General features: G+C 42.5%; 1 protein-coding gene across 4 annotated transcripts in view; it reads right to left on the bottom strand.

Annotated features, from left to right (window-relative positions):
• The window catches only part of CMC1 (C-X9-C motif containing 1), a 74,966-nt gene extending 62,468 nt beyond the window's left edge, over window positions 1-12,498 (bottom strand). Inside the window, exon 1 of one of the 4 annotated variants that reach the window (XM_027088359.1) lies at window positions 12,373-12,498. In XM_027088359.1, the coding sequence (XP_026944160.1) occupies window positions 12,373-12,391 (19 nt within the window). In that variant the 5' untranslated portion in view covers window positions 12,392-12,498. Of the gene's footprint in view, window positions 1-8,126; window positions 8,231-8,275; window positions 8,397-12,372 lie in introns of those variants that run through there. The other 3 variants (XM_027088362.1, XM_027088361.1, XM_027088360.1) reach the window with 3 other exon arrangements.
• Window positions 12,499-25,109: the final 12,611 nt, after the last annotated feature.

Here is a 25,109-nt window from a genome sequence, read left to right as displayed (position 1 = left end):
TTTACTACACCTATAACTGTATCCCAATTTTCACTGCCTATGCCAGGGGGTCAACAAACTTTTTCTGTTAAGGACCAGAGTGTAAATACTTCAAGCTTTGTAGGCTACAAACCACCTCAGTCATGTATACTCCTTTTATTTATTTATTTATTTTTAACAACCCTTTGAAAATGTTACTAACCATTCACAGCCTACAGGCCTTACCAGATTCTGCCCAGGGTACAGATTGCTGAACTCTGGCCTACATTATTGATTTATGCCTTCTCCTTTTCCTTAGCTTTGCCAGAGCTGCTATAAGATGAGAAAAAGAACACTAGCATACAGAAGGAACTGCAAGTATGGGTGGAGAGAAAAGGACAGATTGAGAGGGAGGCTCTGGAGGAGTGGTGGGACCTGAGGGGACTAAGGAACCAGGATGAGTCAAGGCGAGCTTCCCAGTTTTCTGGCTCCAAATGAAATGATGTGACCACTCACTGAGACAGGGAGACAAAAGAAACCCCAGGTGGTTCAGGGTAGACAAGCTGAATTTGAAGAGCCTGTGACACATCCTGTGAGTGGAAAGCTGGTATCTATTTGGAGGGAAGACAATAAAACTGGGGCAGTCTCCACACACTTCTTTTCTCCTTGTCTACAGTGAAAACCATATTTAGGCATCAGTAATTGACAGTATTATTACTGAACAGATTAGAAGAAATACTGTGATATGCTGATCTACTGTATATAATCAATTTCAGAATGTGATCTCTTCCTTTCACTCATACAGTTTTAATCTATACAACTCACCTATAATGTGTCCTGATGAACCCACTCTTTCTCTACACATCTTGCAGTGGTCTTAGATAAAGCACTAATTTTTTAAATTAGCTCCCTGAATAAAGACATAGCTTTGTGATACTGAACCATTTTTTCCATAAGTAAATTATAATACTGATTACCTAAATTTACCTATATTATAAATTCTAGGTTATAATATTCCTCCAGAAACATTTTTTAAAAGGCTTGCAAGAACTCCTTCTGATCATTCTTCTAAAACATATGGCAAAGAAAATTCTAGAATCATATAAATATTGCTTTAGATTTTCTATACTCTTGGTGTTAAATCAGAAATAACAGACTTGAGAGTTCCCTGGAGGTCCAGTGGTTAGGACTCTGCGCTTCCACTGCAGGGGGCACAGGTTCTATCCCTGATCAAAGAACTAAGATCCTGCATGCCATGCAGCGCCCCCCCCCCAAAAAAAAAACAGACTTAAAAATATATAATTAATTCTGATACCACTTGGTAGCACACTTATCATTAAATGTCAATTTTTAATTAATTATGATTTTATACATATTTCAAAGTTTCCCTCAACACTACAAATATTATAGATATGGCACTTTTTATTCACAAAATTACAGGGTGATTCCCTCAATGTCAATATGATGCATATGTTATATATTTGCACCAAAGCCTACAAAAAAATCAAATTTTGAGAATTTGCTACTCTATAGTCACATGAATTTATACTGAGATGAAGAATCAGGATAACACCACCAGGGAAAATTTCCAAAGCTCTAACTTCTCAACATTCTACCATCATCTGAAAGTCAATTTTCACCTTTTTCACTAGCTGACATTGTTAGTTCAGACTTTGCTCTGGGGCTCACGTGTTCCTGCAACATGCCATCCTCAATTACAAGGCAAATGACAGCAGCACTTGTCATGAATCCACAAAAATAACAGTGACGCAACTCAGAGCATCACAGAATCTTCCACTGGAAAGAAGTGACACCACCGGAAGGGCAAGGAATGCCTTTTCAACATTGAAAATGTTCTAATTTAATTAATTTAATTGTTATTTAGATAATGCCACTTTTTTTGTCTTTTTTGGAACCTCCTAGCTGCACTTACTTGTTCCCGCAGACATTTCCATGCTACTGTTTACTGGAGGAAAAATAAGAAAAATGTTTGTAGTAAATGTGCAAAACTGTTCTTATTAGCAATGGTTTCTACTTTAAGTCCCTCTTCTATACCAGCTACCAAGAGTCTCCAAATGAAGGGCCCAGGCAGATAGCATTGTGTACAATACAGCAGGACCAGAGCTCTCCACTGGTAGCTTTGCACTGCGTGCTTCACACCAGGAGCCCGGGAGGACTCCGGTCTCAGTGCTCAAAGACACTGATGCCCCAACCAGACTTCCCTGTGTCTGCCAGCTCGGTCATACCCACTTCTACAGCGACAGTGCAATATGAAAAAGGGGTGGGTGGGCAGGGGTATGGAGACTGGGAAAACAAAAACAGGGAAGATCAGTGTCCCTTTCCCACCGTCTTCCCTTCAAGCCACACTTGAATTGACAAAACAAAGAAAATCCATAGCAGGAAAGATTTTCCCCCTAACAGTCCAGCAGCCTCTGGCTATGAAACCTCAAGATGAAGGCCAGGAACACCCTTTAGTCTTCTTAAAGGCCCCTCAGGTTAAGTATCTGGATTCTGTTTTGCACATAAAATGGAGACTCACAGAGGGGATATAACCCAGGCCTCTGATAAAAGGGCAGGCCCCAAATCTTCTTCCACAACCCGACCCCTCACCTGGGGCAGTGGCCTATTTCAGAGGACTTCAGCAAACAAGGTCCCGTGAGCTTCCAAAGTCACGGTGAAGCCTGAAAGAACCCTTGGACAAGAAGATTGTTGGTTTCAGAAGCATCGTTTTGAACAAGCAAAATTCAAAACTTCACATTTCTTGATCAGAAAGTAAAGCTAAATGATTCTGACCATGGAGAAAATTATTTTTAAAAAAAAAAAAGCAAAAGGACTGATTTGTCAGTTGGCTGAAAAGTACCTTCACAGAGAATAAACATCAAATATCAGGTCAGTCAGTAACAACAGAATCTTTTTATAAGCTCAAACTTACAAAACCCAGAAAGCACATCAATGAAGCAGATGTGCCTATTTCTGCTCTGCTTCTGGGTCACACACCACGGACTTCCCACAATCATTGTGCTACATTTGTACTCCTCTGTCCTATCAGCTTCCACTGGTAGTAACCACCTCGTTCACACCACATGTGCCCATTTCCCCAAAGCACCTATTTCTTGGACCTCAGATTCTGCAGATTGCTAGGTGTGAAAACTTCCTCTTCCACCCACATTACTTTAACCAAGATGAGGCCAGAAAGGGACAAGACTAAAAGTATACCAAAGCAGGAAATCGACTTATGCAAGAAGACATGCCAATTTTAGAAAAGCACTGCAATCTCCATTGTGGCTGTAACGTCTTAAATGAAAAGGCTTCACATTTACTTTATTTGGTAAAACTTCAAGACTGTCTTTTGCTACAAGCACAATCTCCCATTGATACCTAATAGAAAATCAGCCGTGTTATTACAGGAAACAGAAGGAATAAATGACAGCATGCCTGGGCCTCCCAGCAACACACCCCTGATTTATTTTCCCTCCGGTGTCCGTCTGGAACACAGTGGGCTACTTGCATCCTTACGAATGCTCCTCAATGCCTCTGGCCACACTAGCTCTACCAGTTCTTCCCCTCCACCTTGTAATAGTTCATAAAATTTAACAAAACACATGGACCACTTCGATAACACAGCAAGGGAATTATTTTTATATTGAGACCTTATTTACTTATTTCAAAGATTCAATCCTTGCTTAAATCACTCACATCTTTCTCAGGATAGCCTACAGAGCCAGTCTGAGTTCTGAGTTAAAACCAGTTCCACAATACAACTTTCTTCCTACCACCTTCACCAGACTGCCTCTGGCTAACCTTGGCTGAAATTCAAGTTCACCTTCAGAACAAAAATTTATCAAAATGAGGATATTAAGATAAATAATTAAGATATGTGTACTGTAGAGGCTGAAAGCAAACTCTAAAGGAGTCTCAAAAATATTCTGAACTATGGTAACACTGAAAAAAGTATAAACACTCCCTAGGTAAGCTCTGCTCCTACTCCTCCCGCGGCAATCCCACAAGGCTCCACCTTAAAAATGGTACTTTTTATGCTGTGCTCTCAGTGCTTGCCTACATCTCCAAATCTACTCGGCCCACATTTTCAAGTACCTGTTAGTAATTCCCAAGTCCCACCAGCATCAGAATTTCAACTTAAAATTTCTATAGTTTAGGGCTTCCCTGGTGGCGCAGTGGTTGAGAGTCCACTGCGATGCAGGGGACACGGGTTGGTGCCCCAGTCCGGGAAGATTCCACATGCCACAGAGCGGCTGGGCCCGTGAGCCATGGCCGCTGAGCCTGCGCGTTCGGATCCTGTGCTCAGCAACGGGAGAGGCCACAACAGTGAAAGGCCCGCATATGGCAAAAAAAAAAAAAAAAAAAAATGTATAGTTTAAATCTTTATTCTGCCACCCCAGTGGTTATATTCTCCTTCTTAGCTTAAAAAAAAAAGCCAGCTTAGATTTATATAGTACACAGAAAAAGCACAATAAATATTTTCAGAAGAAAGGAAAAAGTGGTGGCAGAAGGGATCATTTTACAAACGCCATCACAGGCAGGAGCAGGCATTATGAACCTGAGGCTTACAAAGCTCAAAGCAATCTTGCATCATCACCCAGCAAATCACTAGTCAAGTCAAACTCAAGCTCAATCTTCTGTCTTTATTTTCCATCTCCTACCTCTTATTTCCTTATCAAAGTTTACTTATTTAACATCACACTCAACTCTTGTTCTACCCAAAGTGCTCCCTGACCCCAGCACCTGAAAGCGAATTCTCCACCCTCTAACCCCACGGTGTTTCATGCACAAATGCTATGGCTCTAATCACACGTGGACTTAGAACACAGCACAGCACACTACCTACGAAATCTTCTCCTGCTAGATCAATGGTTGCTACAGACTGAACTGTGTTCCCACCACCACCATTTTCATGTCGAAGCCCTAAACCCAAAATGACTGTAGCTGGAGAGGTGATTAAAGTTAAATGAGCTCATATGGGTATAGCCCTAATCTGATAGGTGGCCTTGTAAAGAAGGGGAAGAACCAGTAGCCAAATCGGTCTGCACCTTGACTTCGAACTCCCAGCCTCCCAAACTGCGAGAAAATAAATGTTCACTGTTTAAGCCACCAAGTCTATGGAATGTTATTATGGCAGCTCAAGCAGACTAAGACAGGGTTTGGTACCAGAAGTTTTTGATTCTGGCTGCATCTAACAACCACACCTGAGAGGGCTTTTAAAAATTGTGATGTCTGGGTCCCACCCTAGACCAGTTAAAACAGAGATGCTGGGGTAACACCCAGGCATTGGTATTTTTAAAAGCTCCCCAAATAATTCCAATATCAGATTCTAGATTAAGAACCACTGCACGGGACTTCCCTGGTAGCACAGTGGTTGGGAATCCACCTGCCAATTCAGGGGACGTGGGTTCGAGCCCTGGTCTGGGAAGATCCCACATGCCACGGAGCAACTAAGCCCATGCACCACAACTACTGAGGCTGCACTCTAGAGCCTGCGAGCCACCACTACTGAGCCCGTGCGCCTAGAGCCCGTGCTCTAGAAGCCACCGCACTGCAACAAAGAGTAGCCCCCACTCACCACAACTAGCAAAGGCCCGCGCGCAGCAATGAAGACCCAACGCAGCCAAAAATTTTAAAAATAAATAAAATAAATACATTTTTAAAAAGAAAGAAAACAGGCGTATCATGCCAGACACCCAAGGGTTAAGGGGCATAGCCCAAGACCCCTTCCCTCACCTGGCTGTCCAGCCTAAGTGACTGGAAGACATTAAAAAAATTAAAAAAAAACACTGCACGAAACTTAAGTACAATGAGGTCAGAGACCATGTCTCATTAACCTCCATAACTCCAACTCCTAGCATATAGTAAACATGCAATAAAACTATTTAATAAATGACACATGTATTTAAATTTTCTATATTTGATAATCATTATACTAACAAATAGTTGAAAAAATATATTCATTCATTTGATATTCATTCTGTTAAACACTTATCAGGCACTTACTATGTACCAAGCAACATGCTAAGGACTGTTTATACACTGATGTACCTTATTCTGCAGCATAAACATTTAAAACTCTGTCTTTCAATTAATCATATTTAGTTAATTAACAAATCCTTTAATCTGGAAAACCTCCCAGTAACAGTTCTTTAGCAAAATCACAATGCAGGATAGTAAACACCACGTTCTTAAAAATGTTTTCCCTCAATCTCTTTACTTACGAATGTAAAAGTATAATGGGGGCTGGTGGGGGGAGAAGGTTAATTTGGGAATCAAATTTGGGCACATTTTGTGTGGCCCACTTCTATCAAGTCTAAGGTACTTGCGTTTTTGACATCTATACACCTAGACTTTCCTAAAAATATAGCATTAACAACCCTAGAGATAAATAACCATACTAATCAAGTCAATGAAACATGAACTTTCCGTGCTGAGTCAAGAACCCCTTGAGACCAGCTGGAAGTATTTAAAAACATACAAGTTTAAGGCTTGAAGCAGCCTCAACTTCTGATACATCTTACTCTCCCTGCCCCTCATCCTCAAATCTCAGATTATGCCATTCAGAATTCTTAAAGGACCTGAGGTTACTGGCAAAGTCTGAAACAAGTCAGTCCTACTCATTCCCAAATTCAATTCGGTGCTAAATGCGTAACAGTACAGTGCCTCCTGGGGCTGGTGGAGAATGTCTTGCACTCTAGGTGTAATTAACTAGCCTATCCTTTCTAATCATCCTTTCGCTAATATAAAGGTATGGAACCATATGAAAGACATTTACTGGTCACCACGCAAGGAAATATTCCCATTTTCACATCAGATTTTTCTTCATCTCTCAAGTTATGTGATACATATAGACATACCCCGTCTATAGGTTTCATTCCATTTCTCAAGGAAAAAACTCTAGATTAGAATGAAAGAAACTCCATACCCAGGTTATTTGATATTTTGGTGGTTTTTAAAATTCCAAATATTAAAAAAAATTTGCAAAACACTGGAGGGTGGTGACCATCAGGGAAAGCATCCTCTGAAATTAATTTTTTTAAAAAATGAACAAGACTTAGATAAGTGTGGGGGTGGGGCAGAAAGGGAAAAATTCCAAAAAGAAGGAACAGCATGTCAAATGGCCTAGATGAAAAACAAAAACAATTTGGCATGTTAGGTATATTTAAACTTTTTTACCACAACCCCGAGACACTTTACACCTGGACGCAGTACACACATCTATGTGTATTTATGTATGTGTGCAAGGGTATCCCTTCCTACCGGACCTGCCTACCTGATCCAAGCTCTCACTACCCAAACTAAGGTTCCTAACACTCACATAAGTTATTTTTAGGATGGAGCTGGTGTCCCTCCCGTGGCAGGGAACACAGGTGCCTCCTGAAGGAGAGAACCTGAAGCATCACACCTGCAACCTTCCCAGCACCGCCCTGGGGCATGGGAGCACTTGGCGGTTTTCCTTCTCGGGGGTCCCCTCCCCCTACCCCTGCAGCAGGCCTGGGCTGACAGGCATCACAAAGCCCAGTTCCCTTGCCTCCAAAGCAGGACAAGCCCTGCAGCACACCCTTACTCAGCCTCCTCCCCTCCTGCTCCTGTTCCCCTCCCTCCCTGGCAGGTTTTTCCTAAGAACACTCCATGAATAAATGATCTGCACATAAAACACCCAAGTGGTGCCCAAGTGCCCGAATCTCGTTCCTCAATACCGTGCCCAAGTAAAGGAACCACAGCTTGTCTGAGAAATGAGTAATTCTATGGCTGGGCCAGGGGAGGCCCTACAGAAGCCAGAGATATCTTGTGTGAGAAAAAAAAAAGGAAATGCTCAAAAAATGATGGGAGCACATCCCAAGGACCCAGAAGCTGGTTTGAACGAACTCTCACTGGCCAAATCTGAGAAAACGTGAGTACCAAAATAATTACACATGGTAACAAATGATGAACCACGGAGAAGATAGAAATTCATGAGTCCACACCAGTAACAAATCTGTAAGTTTCTTGTCTACAGCAAAATGTCAACAACCATCTAATAAACGTGGAGAGAGCACTGGAGGTAGAAAACCATCATTCTGTAACCATCATAGGAAAGACTGAATCAGGCAAAAATCAATGGAGGCTCAATTACTTATTAATTACAAGAGAGGAAAAAACATAGCAAAGAAATGGGACAAGACCTTGGCCGGGTGGTCAAAATTACAACCACCCACAAGGGACGGACCTCCCATGCCTCCAGGTGTGATGCCCCAATGCAGATGGTTCAGCTGAGATCTCGCTTGGGCTCTGAATAAAAGTCAGATCAACACACAATGAAGGAAAGTTCTACCTGTCACTCTTGCACTTGCAGTGTCTTCCTGTTATTCTTGGATAAAATTCAAACTCCACCAATGGGTTTAGGAGACATTGCATGATCACAGTCCAAACCCCACAGGGCCTCCAAAAACATCCCTCTTTGACTTCAATGCTTCTCTCTTTCCTGTGCTCTCTGCTAATGCCAGCGTTTTTAAATTTCGGAGAACAGAGGACTTCCCTGGCAGTCCAGTGGTTAAGAATCCGCCTTCCAATGCAGGGGACTTGGGTTAGATCCCTGGTCAGGCAACTAAGCTCGTGGGCCACAACTACTGAGCCCATGTGCTCTAGAGCCTGCTCGCCGCAATGAAAGATCCCGCATGCCGCAACGAAGATCCCACGTGCCGAAATAAATAAATTTCAGAGAACAGTTTCAGGTTGTTAATCTAATGAGACAAAAGCAATATATTTTCTAGTGCAAACATGATTTGAGCTTAGCAATACATAAAACGTGGGAGTCAGATTTTTAGCTCTCAACTTGAATATAATTTGTGTGTAACCAGATACTGTGAAAACACAGAAGCAATAAAATAAAAAATTTTCTAATCAACTACATTATAGTATTTTTCCATATTAATCACACAATGCTCAGAAAAAGAAAAAAAAAAAGATTCTCCCAACCGTTTAGATGTCTAACTTGAAAAGCAGAATCTTCCAGTGACTGAGTGTGCTGGTATACCTAAAGCTCATCTACCTCCATCTCCTTGGGAACCACTAAAAGAACCCATGCAACCTAAGTATTCCAAGAGCCGCCATAATGCCATCCTCCCAAGATACACACATCTTACTCACGGATTCCCCTTATTCTTCCCCACGTTCTTCCCCTTATTAGACTTCTGGAAGAAAACACCCATGAAGGGAGACACACGCACACACTTAAGGGAAATTCTCTCCTGCTGCCCCCACTGTGAATCCACCCTAATAGACGGGGCAGGGAAACTTCCTACCCTGCTCAAAGAGGAAAAGGTAGAAGAAAAACAGAGGAGAAGGGAATCTCTTCCAGTTGTTAGAAAAAGTAAGAAATCAAACTTCTCAGGCCCAGGTTCCTGTGAGTTGTCATCTGGGAATATAATCATGTCAGATGATTTCTCTGGACTCTGGAAGCAGCAAAGGCTTAACTGGGTGTCCTTTCAGGACAGCACTGGGCTGGACTTCCCATGACTGGGCTATTTTACAACTCGTTAGGGGCAGAGGTTAAATTCTAGAACTTTATCCAACAGAGATAGAAATAATATCTGACCAGTGGGAAGGATAATGCCCAAAATGACAGTTTATGGTCCTATTTAAATTAACCAGCTTTTATCTAAGCCAACAATCTATGACATATTCTAGCATCTACCTTCTCAATGCTTTCTGGAGTGTTTTTTACATTTTACTGGTTCCCTTACTAATTACTGAGTTGAAGAAAATCTTCAACACATATTCACTTTGTATTAGCATAAGTAATCATTCTACCTTTCTGGAAATTCTGCTTCAACAAGCACCACTTGTAACACCCTTTCTATAGGTGATCAATAAACAACCTCTAAAATTTCAATCACCTAAGCTTGACTGGAGTTTTAAAATAAATACAATACTTGCAGAAAGAGTTATAAATTGGTAAAGTTTTAACTTGGAATAAGACTAACTGCTTAAGTCCTTTTATAGGAGAATGAACTATACTGTATATTTCTTGAATCATTACTATGTGATCAAAGGTCCTGTTTACAGCTACAGATGTAGGGAGAACTTCCCTAGGAGCAGGGAGATTAGGCTGATAAGAAAACAAAGCTGAAGATCAAGTCAATAAACCTGGGAGATTTCAGAGCTGTGTTTCTCCTCTGCATGTTAGAACTGCCCATGGACTATTTTAAACCGCCAGAGGCTTGGGCAAAGTAATTCTGAACATCTGCAAGTGCAAACAGCAACTAGTATTTTTTTTTAATTTCTCTCTCCCTCACACTTTCCCTGGGTGTTTTGGACTCTCCTCCAGCTTTTCTTCTTTGCACTCAAATAGTAAGAGAAAATAGGGAACGTAATTATGGCTGATAAGCTTCCAAAGAGTGCTGGTATTGCCTCTACATTTACAGAAAGGAAAATTGCTTAAATAAAACTACATATAAGTATGCAACCTGCATTTCATTGTTGGGTTCAGAATTTCTTGAGAAAAATGGACAGTTTGTTAAAATGGCAGTTAGTTAAAAGCCGCTGCCAAATGAAAATCAAACTTGTATGAAGATTTTTTAAAACCTAACATAAACCAATGAGAAAACAGATTTTGCTATATAAGCTTCATTTGGCATATCTACTCATCTCAGAAACATACCACTGTGTACTGTAAGAAGCAAGAGGAATATCAAAATATGAACCTATGTTTCAACCTATGAACTAAACAAAAATTAAGTTTAAAAAGAAAAAAGCTGACTTCAATACATTTGTATCCTGATATTTAAACAAAGAAATATTTAAAAAATCGTCCTACTTGCTGAGTCCACTTTCTTACTTTCCATTCCAGTTTTGTTTCCATGTCTGCTTTCATCTGAATTTCCAATGAGCATCATGTTGTTAGACTGGACCATCACCAGCCACCCAGCTGAAGTCAAGAGCCTAGGAATTACTCTTCATGCCTCCCTTTCGCTCACCACTCTTATTCTATTCAACAGCAAGTCCTGTCAATTTCTCCTCCAAAACATCTTCCGAAGCTTTGTCTTTCTTTCCATGTCTTCCTAATACCAGCCCAGGCCAATACATACCAACATATCTGGCCTGGACTGCTGCTAACATCTTAACCTTCCTCTCAGGGCCCCTCTACAATGCTACCACTGCTATCAGGGTAGTAAAGGCATAAAGTATCATATTATGTCACTGCCCTCTTTAAAACCTTCCACACGTTTTTGATAACATCAGGAAAAGTCCAAATGCTTTCTTATCACCGCTCAAGCCCTGCAGCATCCAGGTTCTGCCTACCTTCCCAGCATCTTTCCTGACAGATCTCCTCCACACTCTGGCCCTCACTGCAATCAAATCATTTAAGCACTTGCACCTTGGAGCGCCTTAGCATACTGGTTCCTTACCTCTTTACAGGACTGCTTTCTCTGGTCCTTCAGATGCCAATTCACATGACACTTCCTCCTAGTGCTCTTCACTGACCCTTCCACCTAAAGTGGTCCTCGCTTTACCATCTACCTCTGTCACCGCTTATTTTCTTCACGTTTACCACAATCTGTAAAAGTGTGTAACGGGGAGAGAGGGGTGCTGCCTTCTTTCTTCCACCACTAGAACACAAGATCTAGACAGAGCAGGGACTTTCTGTCCTATACACTAGTTTCCTAGGGCCTAGAACATGACACGACACACAGTGAGGTGGCAACAAGTATCTGTTTACTCCATAAGGACTCAAACGGCGGCACGGCCGGCAGCACGGCCTGCAGCCCGGGCTGGACGTGGGATTCTGAGTCCCACCCGGACTCGGCTCCCCCAGCCACAAGACTTGTCAGCTACACGTCTATTTCCTTGTCCCTGAGTCACCAAAGGGGCTGTTTCACTTCTTGCTCTCCAAAGGTCGGAAGCCATTCCTCCTCCCACCGCCTTGAGTTTTCACATCCATAAAACGAAGGGAATGTCCTAAAGCCAATCAGCACTCCCCCCAGACCCGCAACTCTGCGAGCATCCTTCGCGCCGGATACCGCAGGGGACCCCTGAGGACGGCGTCGGAGGCGGGCACTGACGCCGCGCAGCACCAGGAGGGCGCGCCGAAGTCAAGGGGACGGGACCGGGAGTCCGGGGACACTTTCCAGAGAAACGGGCCCTCGTCCTGACCGGTGTGTTCAAGTCGGACCACAGATATTTAAAGGAGCCTGTGCCCCAAACTGTGCAAAGAGCATGATGACAAGGAAGCAGGCGCTAGAGGGGAAACGTCTGCAAGCCACAGTCGGACCACCATCCCCGAACCCTCCCGCCGAGGGCCGGCGGGCCGGGCGCCGGGGACGCGGGAGGGCGGGGCGGCCTCTGCGCCGCGCCACCTCCAGCCCGCCCCCTGCCCCACGCCCGCCGCACGCCCCCGAGGATCCGTAACCCCCGCCTCCCGCCCCGTACCTGTGGGGTCGAGGGCCATGTCCGCGCGCGGGAGGTGGCAGCCGCGTGGCCGCCCGCACAGGTGGGGCGGGGCTGGGCCCCACGTGAGATGCGGTGGGCGGCACGCGGGATCAGGAGGAGGAGCGCGGGGCCCTACGCAAAACTGGGCGGCCCCTACCCCTCTGATTTCCTGGTCGCGACTTCCGCCGCCCACTGCGCCTGCGCACTCCTAACCCCGCGCTCAACCCCGTGACCCGAGTGAGAGAGGACTTGTTGGAGGGAAGGGCCGGGGAGGGCGCGTCGCTGCGCGCCCGGGGTCGGGGGGCCGCCTGGACCGCGCAGGCGCGCTGGGGACCAAAGGGAGTGCCTGCTGGCCCATCCTGTAAGTAGCGTGCCCGGGGGATGCGCGTCCCGGGGCGAGTCGGTTCAAGTCCAAGCCTCTCCCTGCACTCCCGCCTTCGAACCAAAGGAAACAGACTGCTCCTTTGTTTTTTCTTCGTTAACGTTCATTCATTCATAAGTGTCTATTTCATGCCTGCTAGGTTCCAGCCACGGTTCTGAATACTAGAGGGAAATAACTGGATAAAAATAAGGTCCTTAAGTCCCGAGGCGCACAGTGTTGGCGGGGAACCTGGGTATGGGCAGCACGCTGCTAAATGCGGCGAGCGGCACTTAAAGGTGGTGCAGCATCCTTGCACTGTGTGTAGCGTCCTGATTCCGCGCCCCCCCCCCCCCGATCGGAAGCCTGTGCCACCCCTGGAGGTTACAATTAGGAAGTGGGCGTTAGGGGTACCTCTGTCTCGTGAAATGATACCCTCAGGGCGCACAGACCGACTTGGGTGATGCTACAAATCCCCACTCTGGCAATTAAAGCTGCATGTTTGTGAGAAAAAAATGAAGGAAGGTGATAGCCATCGTCCTCAAGAACCCCAACTGTCCCCTTCTCAGTAGAAGAAACTCTGAGTAGCAATGATGCTCATACCCACTCACCAACCAGCCTTCAGAAAGGCTCCCTTGTCGTATCTAGGTGTAGCTAGCTCCAGCCCCCGAAGGGTGAGGTGAAGGGTGAGGTGTGGATGGGGACAGATGCGGATGGGGACAGATGGGACAGATGTTAGAAAAACAAGGAGCAGCTGCTTCCCTGTGAGGGATTTAAAGCTTTCAAAACGATCCCCTCCCCACCTACATGCAGGCCCTTCTCCCCTGCTGCTGCTTCCGCCTGGTCAGTTGGCAGAGAAGCTGACGAGGTGGAGCAGGGCTGGGAAAGTGGGTCTCTGCTCAGCAGGTCTTCCGTTTAAGGGCCTATTTGGGCATAACGGCCCTTATTACAGCTGTAGAATGAGGTGCCAAGCTGGAGAATTAATGTTTCACTCAGCCAGGCAGGAAACTGGGTATGTTTATAAATGTGTTTAGAAGCACACCAAATTCATTCTGGAGGTGAAGAATTTAATGTAGAAAGTAACTCTTTTTGAGGAGATGAGGTGAGGTATAAAAACACAAGTCAGACACACTTAAGTAGTTAAACAAAATCTTCCTTATACAAACGGGTGTCATGGTAAAGGCGGATCCTTGGAAAGCATCAGAGACCTAAATGCCTCCACCTGAATCCTGCTTCATGACCCGTTAGCTTTCTAGGTTGGCTAAGTCCCAACGCTTCTCTTGACTTTAGTTTCTAATTTGCAAGGTTGTTGTGAGAAATAAATGTAATACCATTAACACTCTTTCAGTCATTCAAGGACCACTTCCACAGTTTTTGCCATCACTGAGTATCACTTGAACCATTATTATTTAATGTTTTTTTATTTAAATCAACTCACTTAAAAAAAGAAAAAACCTAAATGAATACTCTCTACTTTAGCCTTATCCTAAGCAAGAATATCTGTAAAATCATGGGTGGTGTGTGCCCCATAAATCAGTGTATGGTCAGGCCACTCAGAATGGCTGTTCTCTTGCTCTCTGTACATCCCCTGCCCAGCCAGTGCCTGCCTCACCTACACCCTACTCACATGACTGACCTTCCTATGTACTTGCCCCAGGCCCCAGGTCCTGCCCACTGTCTGCCATACACGGTGGGATGTTGGTCCAGTACCTTGCTTCAGACACGTAAGCTCTCTCATCCATTAAACCATTGATGTCTCTGTTGCCGACTCCAGGCAGACTCCTTTCTTGGGTCTTGAAGCTCTTCCTGCAACAGACTGCTAGACCATCACACTAGGAGCACTGGCAAAAACAGCACATCACTGCCTGGTACACAATAGCGCATTCCTCTCCTCCCTCATATGAAACTAGGTCGTGTGGGGGCAGTCTTTACAATCTGCATGGGAAAGAGAAGTCATTTTCTTTTAAGTTAAATCATAAAAAGGCAATTGGCAATTCAAAACAGAAGAAATTTCCTAAGGGATCACACTATGAATAGACAATTTGGGGGTGCTTACTGCCATAGGAGCAGAAGAGGGAGGAGGGTCCGTAGTCCTGGGAATGAGCAGCAATTGTTATCCAGCCACAATCCTGGGATTCAGGCATTGAGACCCTAACGGCCCCACAGTTGCTGTCACAGAAGATTGAGTGCCAGGACGGTTAGAAAAGACGTCAAAGATAAGGAGAAATTAAGGTTGGCCTTGAAAGATGGGTGGCAAGGGTAGGCTGAGAAGAAGGCTTGCCATGCTAGAAGAATGAGCAGAAGTGTCTGGGGTTCGAGCTGTTCTTGAAGGGGCGTGGAAAAGGAGGGAGGGAAGAGAGAGAAGGACACAGGAGCAGGAACGCAGGGGGAGCTCAAGGCTGCGCTGCGGCTCAGGGGTGGGCGATGCCCGAAACCATATTGATGAACATGGGGAAGCGAGGATGGTTATAAATAAGACTGAAAATATTAGAAAACCCAGATTCCCAAAGCCTTAAACATTAGGTTGCAGAGGATTTGAATGTGTTGTTATAAGCAGCTGAACGCTAACAAGTAGAAAAATGGCATTGTAGTCAAAGTGATGTTTTTCAAAGATTTTTCTGTAGGACAGATTTCAGGGGTGCGGAGAGAGCTAGGAGTTGAGCAGAACAGTTAAGGAGCCTATTGCAGTCGTTGAGGCAGAATCAGATGATAACCTGAACTGAGGTGTGTGAAATGTACAAAGAAAGGGTGAGTGTGAGAGTAATTGCAAAGGGAGAATCTATACTTCCTAATTGTACTTAGTAGAAAAGGAGTCGAGAAGGATTTCCAGGTGATTCCATTCCTTGACAAATGTGTACAGACCAATGAGAAAGTCATGGTGATTTATTCCTGAGGGTCAATCTGCCCTTGACCCTCATTACTGGGGAGCAATACTGAGACCAAGGGGAAGTCAGGGAGAAGATGCAGGACACAAGGGAGCGAGGACAGCAGCTGAACCATGGCAGAGCATGTGAGGTGTGTAGACTAAACGTCTGTGTACGTGCATATATTTATGTATACATATATATTTATTTTTTAGTCTAATAGCCAAGGAATGTGCAAGTACAAACAAATATCTTGTTTATCAAGTCAATTCTGACTGGATCTAGCATTCCTTTTTTTTTTTTTTTTCCCCCGGTACGCGGGCCTCTCACTGTTGTGGCCTCTCCCGTTGCGGACCACAGGCTCCAGACGCGCAGGCTCAGCGGCCATGGCTCACGGGCCCAGCCGCTCCGTGGCATGTGGGGGTCTTCCCGGACCTGGGCACGAACCCGCATCCCCTGCATCGGCAGGCGGACTCTCAACCACTGCGCCACCAGGGAAGCCCTAGCATTCCTTTTTGCTCTAAGTTGAAATCCAGTTATTGTTTTGAAATTGAAATGGTTAGTCAGCCCTGGCTTGCTTCTAACTCCGCCTAGCTTCTGAATCAAAGACGATACCTTTTTGTGTGTGTGATTTTTTTTAATTGAAGTACAGTTGATTTACAACATTGTTTTAATTTCTGCTATACAGCAAAGTGATTCAGTTATACATTCTCTTTTAATATTCTTCTCCATTATGGTTTATCACAGGATACTGAATACAGTTCTCTGTGCTATCAGTAGGACCTTGTTGTTTATCCATTCCATATATAGTAGCATACATCTGCTAACCCCAAACTCCTACTCCATCCCTCCCCCAACACACTCCCCCTTGGCAACCACCAGTCTGTTCTCTATGTCTGTGATTCTGTTTCTGTTTTGCACGTAGGTTCATTTGTGTCATATTTTAGATCCTACATATAAGTGGTATCATACGGTATTTGTCTTTCTCTTTCTGACTTACTTCACTTAGTATGACAATCTCTAGTTTCATCTATGTTGCTGCAAATGGCATTATTTCCTTTTTTATGGCTGAGTGGTATTCCATTGTATATATGTACCACATCTTCTTTATCCATTAATCTGTTGATGGACATTTAGGTTGTTTCCATGAAAGACCATACTTTTTAATCCACCTATAGCTCTGCTCTGCCCGATCTTTGAGCCATTGAGAATTAAATTTGGAAGAATATTAGAAGCCCTGTTCCTACCAGTAGACAGACTTTGGAACTAGTTCTTGGTTAGAGGATCTCTATCTGAGGGTCGCTGGTGGCCCTGTCTGCTTTCTGAGCTAAATCAGAACACCACAGCCTGTGCCCTCTCCGATTTGAATGGCCTGAAGTCCAGGTTGGTACTTGTACTATTCACTAGGGCTGCCATTACAAAGTACCACAGGCTGGGTGGCTTAAACAACAGACATTTATATTCTTACAGTTGGAGGCTAGAAGCCCAAGATCAAGGTGCTGGCAGGGTTGGCTTCTGCTGAGGCCTCTCTTCCTGGCTGTAGATGCTATCTTCTCCCTGTGTCTTCACATGGTCTTCCCTCAATCTATGTCTGTGTCCAAATTTCCTTTTCTCATCAGGAGACCAGTCGTATTGGATTAGGGCCCACCCTAATGAACTTCCTTTAACTTAATTACCTCTTGAAAGACCATATCTCCAAATAAAGTCACATTCTGAGGTACTGGGACTCAGGAATTCAACATATTAATTTGGTGGGGATACAATTCAGCCCATAACAGCTCTTCCCTGAATCCCAAATTACTTGGCTGGAGCCCTGACAACCTGCCTAGTGTTAGCCTCTCCCCAGAGGAATATACTTTGTCCCTGTTTCGCTGGTGGTTAAATAGGACCCCTTTCACTCAGGATCAGCCCTCTGAGCCACTTCAGAGCTCCTGTCCGCCCCTGATTGCCCATATCCAACTGATCACAACTTCCACTCAACCTTTATTTCTTCTACCACCACACTGTCATCACTCTTAGTCCAAGATCACATTTGCAGAGATGATGACAACAGCTTTCTACCTCGCTTTCTGTCCTCAGGCCTTTCCTCCACCCACCCATCCATCCTCTCTAATCCATTTCACCCTCAAAGTCAAATATGATCATAAAACTTGTCATATCAAATCCTTCAGTGGTTCCCTGTGCAAATAAAACCATTTCCTTTAACGAGCTCACAAAACTCTTTATAAACTAGTCCCAGCTACTATATCATTCTTTCATAATCATTCCTGTACTCTGCAATTTCTGCTATATAAACTTATTTGCAATTGTTTATTAAAGTATCTGTGAGACTATTCTGTGAACTATCCCAGGAAAATGGGTCAGATTCTGTGTTGAACATAAACATTTGAAACATTGCAGAAAGAGTATGTAGTGGAAGGAGAGGGCCTTTAGAACTAAACAGAGCTGAATTCTAATTCCATTTCCCCTTCTTTTTAACTTTTTTTATTGAGATATAACTTATATACAGAAAAGGGCACAAATATTTGTGCAGCTGAGTTTTTAACATATGTCCATACTTTTGAACCACCATCCATGTCAAGATATAAAACATTTCTCATCATCTAGAAGGTTCCCTGATACCCCATCATATCCAAACCCCACCCCACAAAAGTAACTACTCTCTTGACTTCTATGAGGATTTATTAGTTTTGCCTGCTTTTGAACTTTAATAAATGTAATAATACAGTGTGCAGTCTTTCATATCTGGCTCTTGTTCAACTTGAAAGCTAAGAGACTCATTCACATGTTGAATGGACCTACCCATCTCCTCTCGTACGTCTAATTTCCATTTGATAAGTCATTCTCCACCTGAGCCTCAGTTTTCTCAATAAGACTATCCCTGCATGACTGATGTGAGCGTTAGATGACCTATATCAAATCTTACTGATGCTTTCTGCCACAAAGCAGGCTGTTCCTGAATTCTAGCTATTGTTACTGTGATGAGTATCTTTTACTTTTAGAAAATGGATCTTTTGAACTATTATTGCACTATATTCAGTTTTTTTGTTTTTGTTCTTGTTTTTTTAACAGAGTAGTTCAGAGCTACTTTGCCTTCAGGACTGAAATCTAGGTAACAACATGTTTAAATCAAGATTATGTGAAGCACCCTTCAAAGGAGATTTAACAGTGTGCCCTATCACTTATCAGGTGAGAAAAGAAAAGTGTGAAAAAATCACCTCTCACCTCTGCAGAAGGCTTTCTGTGTTTTATGTTTTATTTTTACTGTGTATCGTTTTTGGGGTGGCCTCCTATGAGAGAGACCACAATTTTCTCTGGGGTCAGAGACTCTTATAATAATAAAGATCATGATAATATACAACATGACTTACACTGGATATCTCTTACGTTGGTCTCCTGCAGATGCTATGATCTTTGGAAACTTTTTTACAGGAGCTGACAAACTTGACAAACAACTGTAGTGCTTTTTGTTGTACACTGAGTCTGAAATATCAGTGACATCCTAGTTAGCTGCACTGAAAACATCTCAAGGTTCTTTTGCTTATTTAGAGGGAATAAGCAGTGAGAACTTTAGTGACATACACCAACTAGCTCTGCATTGTTAACCTGACAAGGACAAACTTGCTGAATTCATTATCTATTTCTCCTCCAAACTGGAGAACCTACTATGTACCATGCACCATGCTAGTCCTGGGGAAACAAAGAGAAGTAAGATGAAGTCCCTACCCTCAAGGAACTCAGAGTCTAGAGGGAGAGAGACAAACACATCAACAAATAATTACAGCCCAACATGAGAGAAGGTGATGTGGTAGCCTGGAGGAGGGAGAAATTAATTTGAATACCAAGGACTTTATATAAATGCTTATACTTGAATACCAGTGTCCTCATGTCCTGACATGACACCTCTCTTTAAGGTGCCTGACCTTAAATAAGTCAATGAAGCTTTGCCTCAGGACATATTAGATACGGGTCTAATTACATCAGTTTATTTCCTGAGGATGAAATTGTAAGATGCAAAATGTAGAAGCCATTAAGAGACAAGTTTTCTATCATGTAAAGAAAAGGTGATGCCTCTTTTCAGCCAAAGAGATACAGACATTTGAGACTGAGAAAATCCAGATGAACTGGAACCTCTGGTTATTTTCACTGAGGTTCAGCTCTATTCCTGCCTTTCTGTGTCTTCACTCTTCTTTGAGCCACAAAGACTTGTGTATGAGACATGTCTGGTACACCCTCTCAGCCCCAGCTCTTGCTGTGGCCACCAGCGCTTTGTAGGTTTCAACCATCGTCAGGTGCAACCTGGCGGCACCTCGTGTGTCTCACTCGCTCCTCTGACACCTTGGAGTGGAGCATCCACGGGCTCTCTCAGCTGTCATACACACAACGACTTGCAGAGGGAGTTAGTGCCCAGGGGCCCACCTTGATCAAGGTGGGTGGGATCCAGTGGATAAATATGTCCTGCTTTCTATTCCCTGGGCAGACAGTTCTGAAGCACACTTTATACGACACCTCGAAGGCCCCGTGGTATCCAGCCCCAGTGACCTGTAACATGGGTCCACGTTATTATCCTTCCCTCCTCCCCTGATTCATTCTTCCCTCTCACTCCTGCTCCTGGGATTGTACTCCAAGACAATCCACTTGTACATGATCTAGGCTACAAAAGCACTTGCTGATTGCTTACCACTTTTCGTTTAAGCTAATTCAAATTGGTTGTCCTAATAAATACAAACACCTGCAATGGTTCCCTCACTGCCCACAGAATAAGATCATAAAGCAGCAGAACTGAATGGGAACCCGTGGAAATCCGACCCAGAATTTACATTCTTTTTTTTTTTTGCGTCGCGGGCCTCTCACTGCTGTGGCCTCTCCCGTTGCGGAGCACAGGCTCCGGACGCGCAGGCCCAGCGGCCACGGCTCAGGGGCCCAGCTGCTCCGCGGCACGCGGGATCCTCCCAGACCAGGGCACGAACCCGTGTTCCCTGCATCGGCAGGCGGACTCCCAACCACTGCGCCACCAGGGAAGCCCCAGAGTTTACATTCTTGACTTCTCTGCTGCCGTGTGAATGTCTGTCACCCTTTCCGCAACCATCAAATTCTAACTATGCAAAATGCCATTGGAAATACATAAAAATCCAGGCACAAAAGAACAGACTACTGTCCCCAGCCCACTATTTGCCTGCTCTTTTCCTATTGTGACCTGAGTCTACATTCCACACTTTATTTCACTGTTTAGTGTTGAAGTTTTAGGTTGTTTCTCATTTTTCGTTTAAAATTAACACTGAGATAAATATTCTAAAAATAAAGCTTTCATCTCTAGCTCTGTTTATCTCTGAAGGATAATTCCTAGAAGTAGAATTACTGTGCCAATTACTGTGGATAAATTGTCAACAATAGGTAAAGTCATTTAAATATATTGGCTAAATTGATACAAACAGGCATGTTGTTAAAGCTTATTGAGTCTCATTAGCAGTGGTAAATATTTTGCATGCTTTTATTGTCCTCCTATGAATTGTGCATATTATTTCCCATTTAAAATTAGGCTGTCACTATTTTCCTTACTGATTTATACATTATCTTTCTATATAAAGCCTTTTTCTGTCCTGTTTGTGGCATTTATTTATTGTAATTGTTGTTTTCCTTTTACTTAATTTGACAGACTTACATATGGAGTATTTTTCTGTGTTGTTTATCCCATTATTTAATTCTTAGCGAGAGATAACTCATTCTCTCCTCTATGTTTCTTCTGTTTTCTGTTGGTTAAATAATAGATTTCTATTTTACATCTATTTCTTTTCTTCCTCTTTATTTCTTCTTATTACAGTAGGAATTGAATATCTAACTTGACCACTTTTTCCAAATAACAAACCCACTTTCCTAACACTATTTTCCCAGAAGTAGTTACTGAATAACCTCTCTTTTCCTTTTCAGCTCTATCTTATCTAGGATCTATTTCTAGGCTATTCATCCTGTCCATTTCGCTGCCTATTTCTGTGACTGCTGTTACTGTCACAGTCTTTTCATTTTTCAACTGACTCAAGCTCTGGATAGGTAACGCAAAAGGGGCCACCTGTGAAATGCTGCTAATGACAGCCTCTTCAATTTACCATTAAGAGGGCAACATAAGCTGCATTTTCAGAAGGTATGAATAACCCAACTCTTAGTTAATTATACTGGAAGTATATAGTATCCCAATTATAAAAAGTATTAACCATGAAAAATTGCATGCCCTGTTTACTTTCAGGGTAAAAAACACCTTCCTGAATTTGTAGATTGGTTTTGCTTTGTAGGTTGGGTTTAAGTATAAATGATAGTATATTTCTCCCATAAACTAAATAGGTTAAAAACAAAGAAGAAACTGTCAACTTCTCTAAACCAGATACAAGAGATAACAGCTAAGCCACTATGTCAAATTTAAAATGAAAAGTTTTAACTGGGACAAAGAAATTGACAGCAAAAAATCCTTACAGAAATTATGGTATTATATAAAAAGCTCAATTTTATCACAACTAGATGAAATTCCCTAGAATTTGTAATTTCAAATTATTATTGGTAACAAACAAGAACAATGGGCGATGTATGGCCTGATAAGCATTATTCTCTAGTGCTGACGCTTTTCTGATTTTGATTCTTTGATCTCTTGGTCCAAGAGTGGCCCATTTTCTCAGTTTCGAAAGTATAGAGATATTCCCTTCCACTACAAGGCAAATAAAACCACCTTGAGAGGCCACTCCAAAAAATGGGGAACAATAATTCCCAATTATGTCCAGTGTGCAGTACTGTCAATATTAAATAAAGAAACAATGTTGGAAATGCTAGCCAATGTATGACATGCAATTGGTAGTCAATAAATGTTAGATGTCCTATAGTAGTACTTATGCAATCTGTGAATCCCAGAAATACCTTAGGCATATCGATGAACTTACCCTTAGGAAATAGAAATGGCCATAAGCGATCACATTTTCTGGTCAAGAGAGTGAGTTGCTCTTGTAGTGGTCCTGAGAAGACTGTTGAAACACATGAGTACCCAATTAGACACCTGGTGTTCTAGAAAGGCTATTGGAGGAGAGAAGGAGTAGCTCTGCTCCTTGGGGGAGGTACATTTTCCACTATGCAGAATAGAATCACATTCCCTAAGAGGACGTTTACTGTCAAGGGATGACAGAAGTAGGAAATCATTAAAGGTGCTGCTTCCATAAATGGGTGCAGAAGCATTCTCAGCTCCTCTGAGACATCCAACACTGTTGCCTACCCCCATCTGTCCTTTTAGAAAACCTTTTATCTCAATAAGATTGATACTATACTCACCTACTTCTCCCACGAATTCTGCTCTTTTTTTTGTTCTTTGACTAACCCTCTTTCATTTAAAAATTTTTGGCTTTCCCATTACATTCAATTTTGAGAGCTCTGGCCTTCTCTGTGGCCTTTCTCTTAGAAAAGTGATCCATTCTCAGGGATGCAACTGTTGCATTCTATGTGGAGGGTTCCCAAATGTTACTTGAGTTCTAATTTCTCAAGTTACAGGCTTGCATCCCCAGCTCTCCACTGAATAGTTCTGATGTCTTACTGATAACCTCAAACTCGGCACATTAGGAAAGACTTACCTTCTGTCATCCCTATTTCAATCAATATTGTCAGAGCTCAGCTAGTACTTAACATCTGAGTCATCTTTGAATGGGAAGTTCTGTATTTCACTCCCTAAATCCAAACTATGTTGTGTAACTTCCTGTAAAACCATGCATCTTTCTTTCCTCACAGTCAGTGTATCTGTGCAGACCCATACCCCTTTCCTAGCCAGACTATTTCTGTAGCCTCCCAACTGCTTCAGACCTGCAGGTTTTCTTCTCTCCCATTCATTCTGTGCACAACTACATGATGCCTTGTAAAACCATTTTCTGTCTCATCATGTCATTGTTTCCTGCAAGCCCTTTAATGACCCCAGATTTTCCACAGGCTAATTTCCAAATTACCAGGCCTACCTCTGGCCTGATTTGAGTTTATAATCCCACTCCTTCCCCCTTATCTCCATCAATCTGGAGCCCCAGTTCATTCCATTTACAGTAAGTTTCAGAAACGCAGTTACTCTTTAAAGAAAGGGTGAAACAGAGCCCTAAAACCTTTCTGAGATACTTTGTATTCTGTCCAGGACACCTCCTTATGAATACAAACCCATTCTTTAGAGATCCACTTTGATTCCACAAATTCAAAGTAGCACTAGTGTTCTAGAAGTCACCCCAATAAGCACCTTTTGACACTCCCCTTATAATCTGAACATTGAGAACATGTAATTTTCCCAAGTTTTTTCTTCATTCATACAAAGATCATAAAAAGAAATAGAGGCTTCAATGTTTGTATTTTTATCACTTTAGGTTTATTTTTATTATAAAATATTTTAAGTAAAAAGTATAATAGGTAGTCCTGTACCATCACCAGATTTATTAGATGGGAAAGGTCAAACGACATATTTACTGCAGGTCACTTTAGAAAATGTTTTTCACTTTGGTACATTCTACTAGTGAATGTTTGCTCATTGACAGCTATTAATGATTGGATATTATAATTTTAATCTGTTGATTAAGAAGCAAATAAACTTGCATTGATTTCTTTGGCAGTGTCTCAGGGATCACAAGAATGAGTCCTGTGACCCAAACTTCTAGTTTACCTGAAGCTCTATAAATTAATACTGTGGCAATGACCCAGAAGACACAAAATATAGTGAAATTTCTGTAATGTTTGTGTTAAATGTTGTCTATGGCTTGATGGGAATGGAAAAAGAGTCCGTCTAGGAAAGAACAAATCTGTAGGTATTCTTTTATTAGACTCAGAACTAAGTTATCCAGTGAGTTTCCCATCATGTCTTAGCTACCAGGAAACTTGCAGTATTTTAATTGCTAAGTTTCATAAATTAACTCATCCCAGGTCCCTGATACATCTGTTATTCTCCTCTTTTTTAACAGGTTTTTGTACTTTTAATTCTTAATTGTCTTATTTACATGCTTTAAAAAATGAATTTAATCATTTATTGAACATGTGGGTATTTTTAAAAAAACACAGAAACATACTAATGTGACATACTGATGAAAATCAGAGAATTCCAAGATACAATTTTTCACCTCAAATTTAATCAAGTTTCTTATAGAGATGACATTGATAGTTACTTGTTTTAAAAGAGAATAATAACAAAGCCTAATTTTCATGAAATCCACAGTAATCTAAAAGCTTTAATTTCATTTTACCATCCACTTTCTCTTAAACACCAAACTTTTTACCCAAGCTAGTAGCAAAAGAATTGATGAAGATGTATCAACTTTTCTTGCCATTTTGATAACATAGTCAAGGACTCAAATTGAAATTTTAAAAAATGGAAAGAGAAATAAGATCACTGAATTATTTACAAATGGAGAACTATGTTGCCCACTAAAGCCCCTCATTGTAAAAGTGAGGCATCTCAGTCTCTGTTCATGGTCCACAGATCAGTCTGGCCACTGTATTCATTGAAGCAAAGCAATGGGAAGAAG

Source organism: Aethalodelphis obliquidens, unplaced genomic scaffold (assembly GCF_003676395.1).
Source record: "Aethalodelphis obliquidens isolate GAN/ISIS:26980383/991018 unplaced genomic scaffold, ASM367639v1 scaffold62, whole genome shotgun sequence".
NCBI classification, from domain to species: Eukaryota; Metazoa; Chordata; class Mammalia; order Artiodactyla; family Delphinidae; genus Aethalodelphis; species Aethalodelphis obliquidens.
Note: the sequence above shows the minus strand (reverse complement) of the source record. Positions and strands in the feature narration are given on the sequence as shown.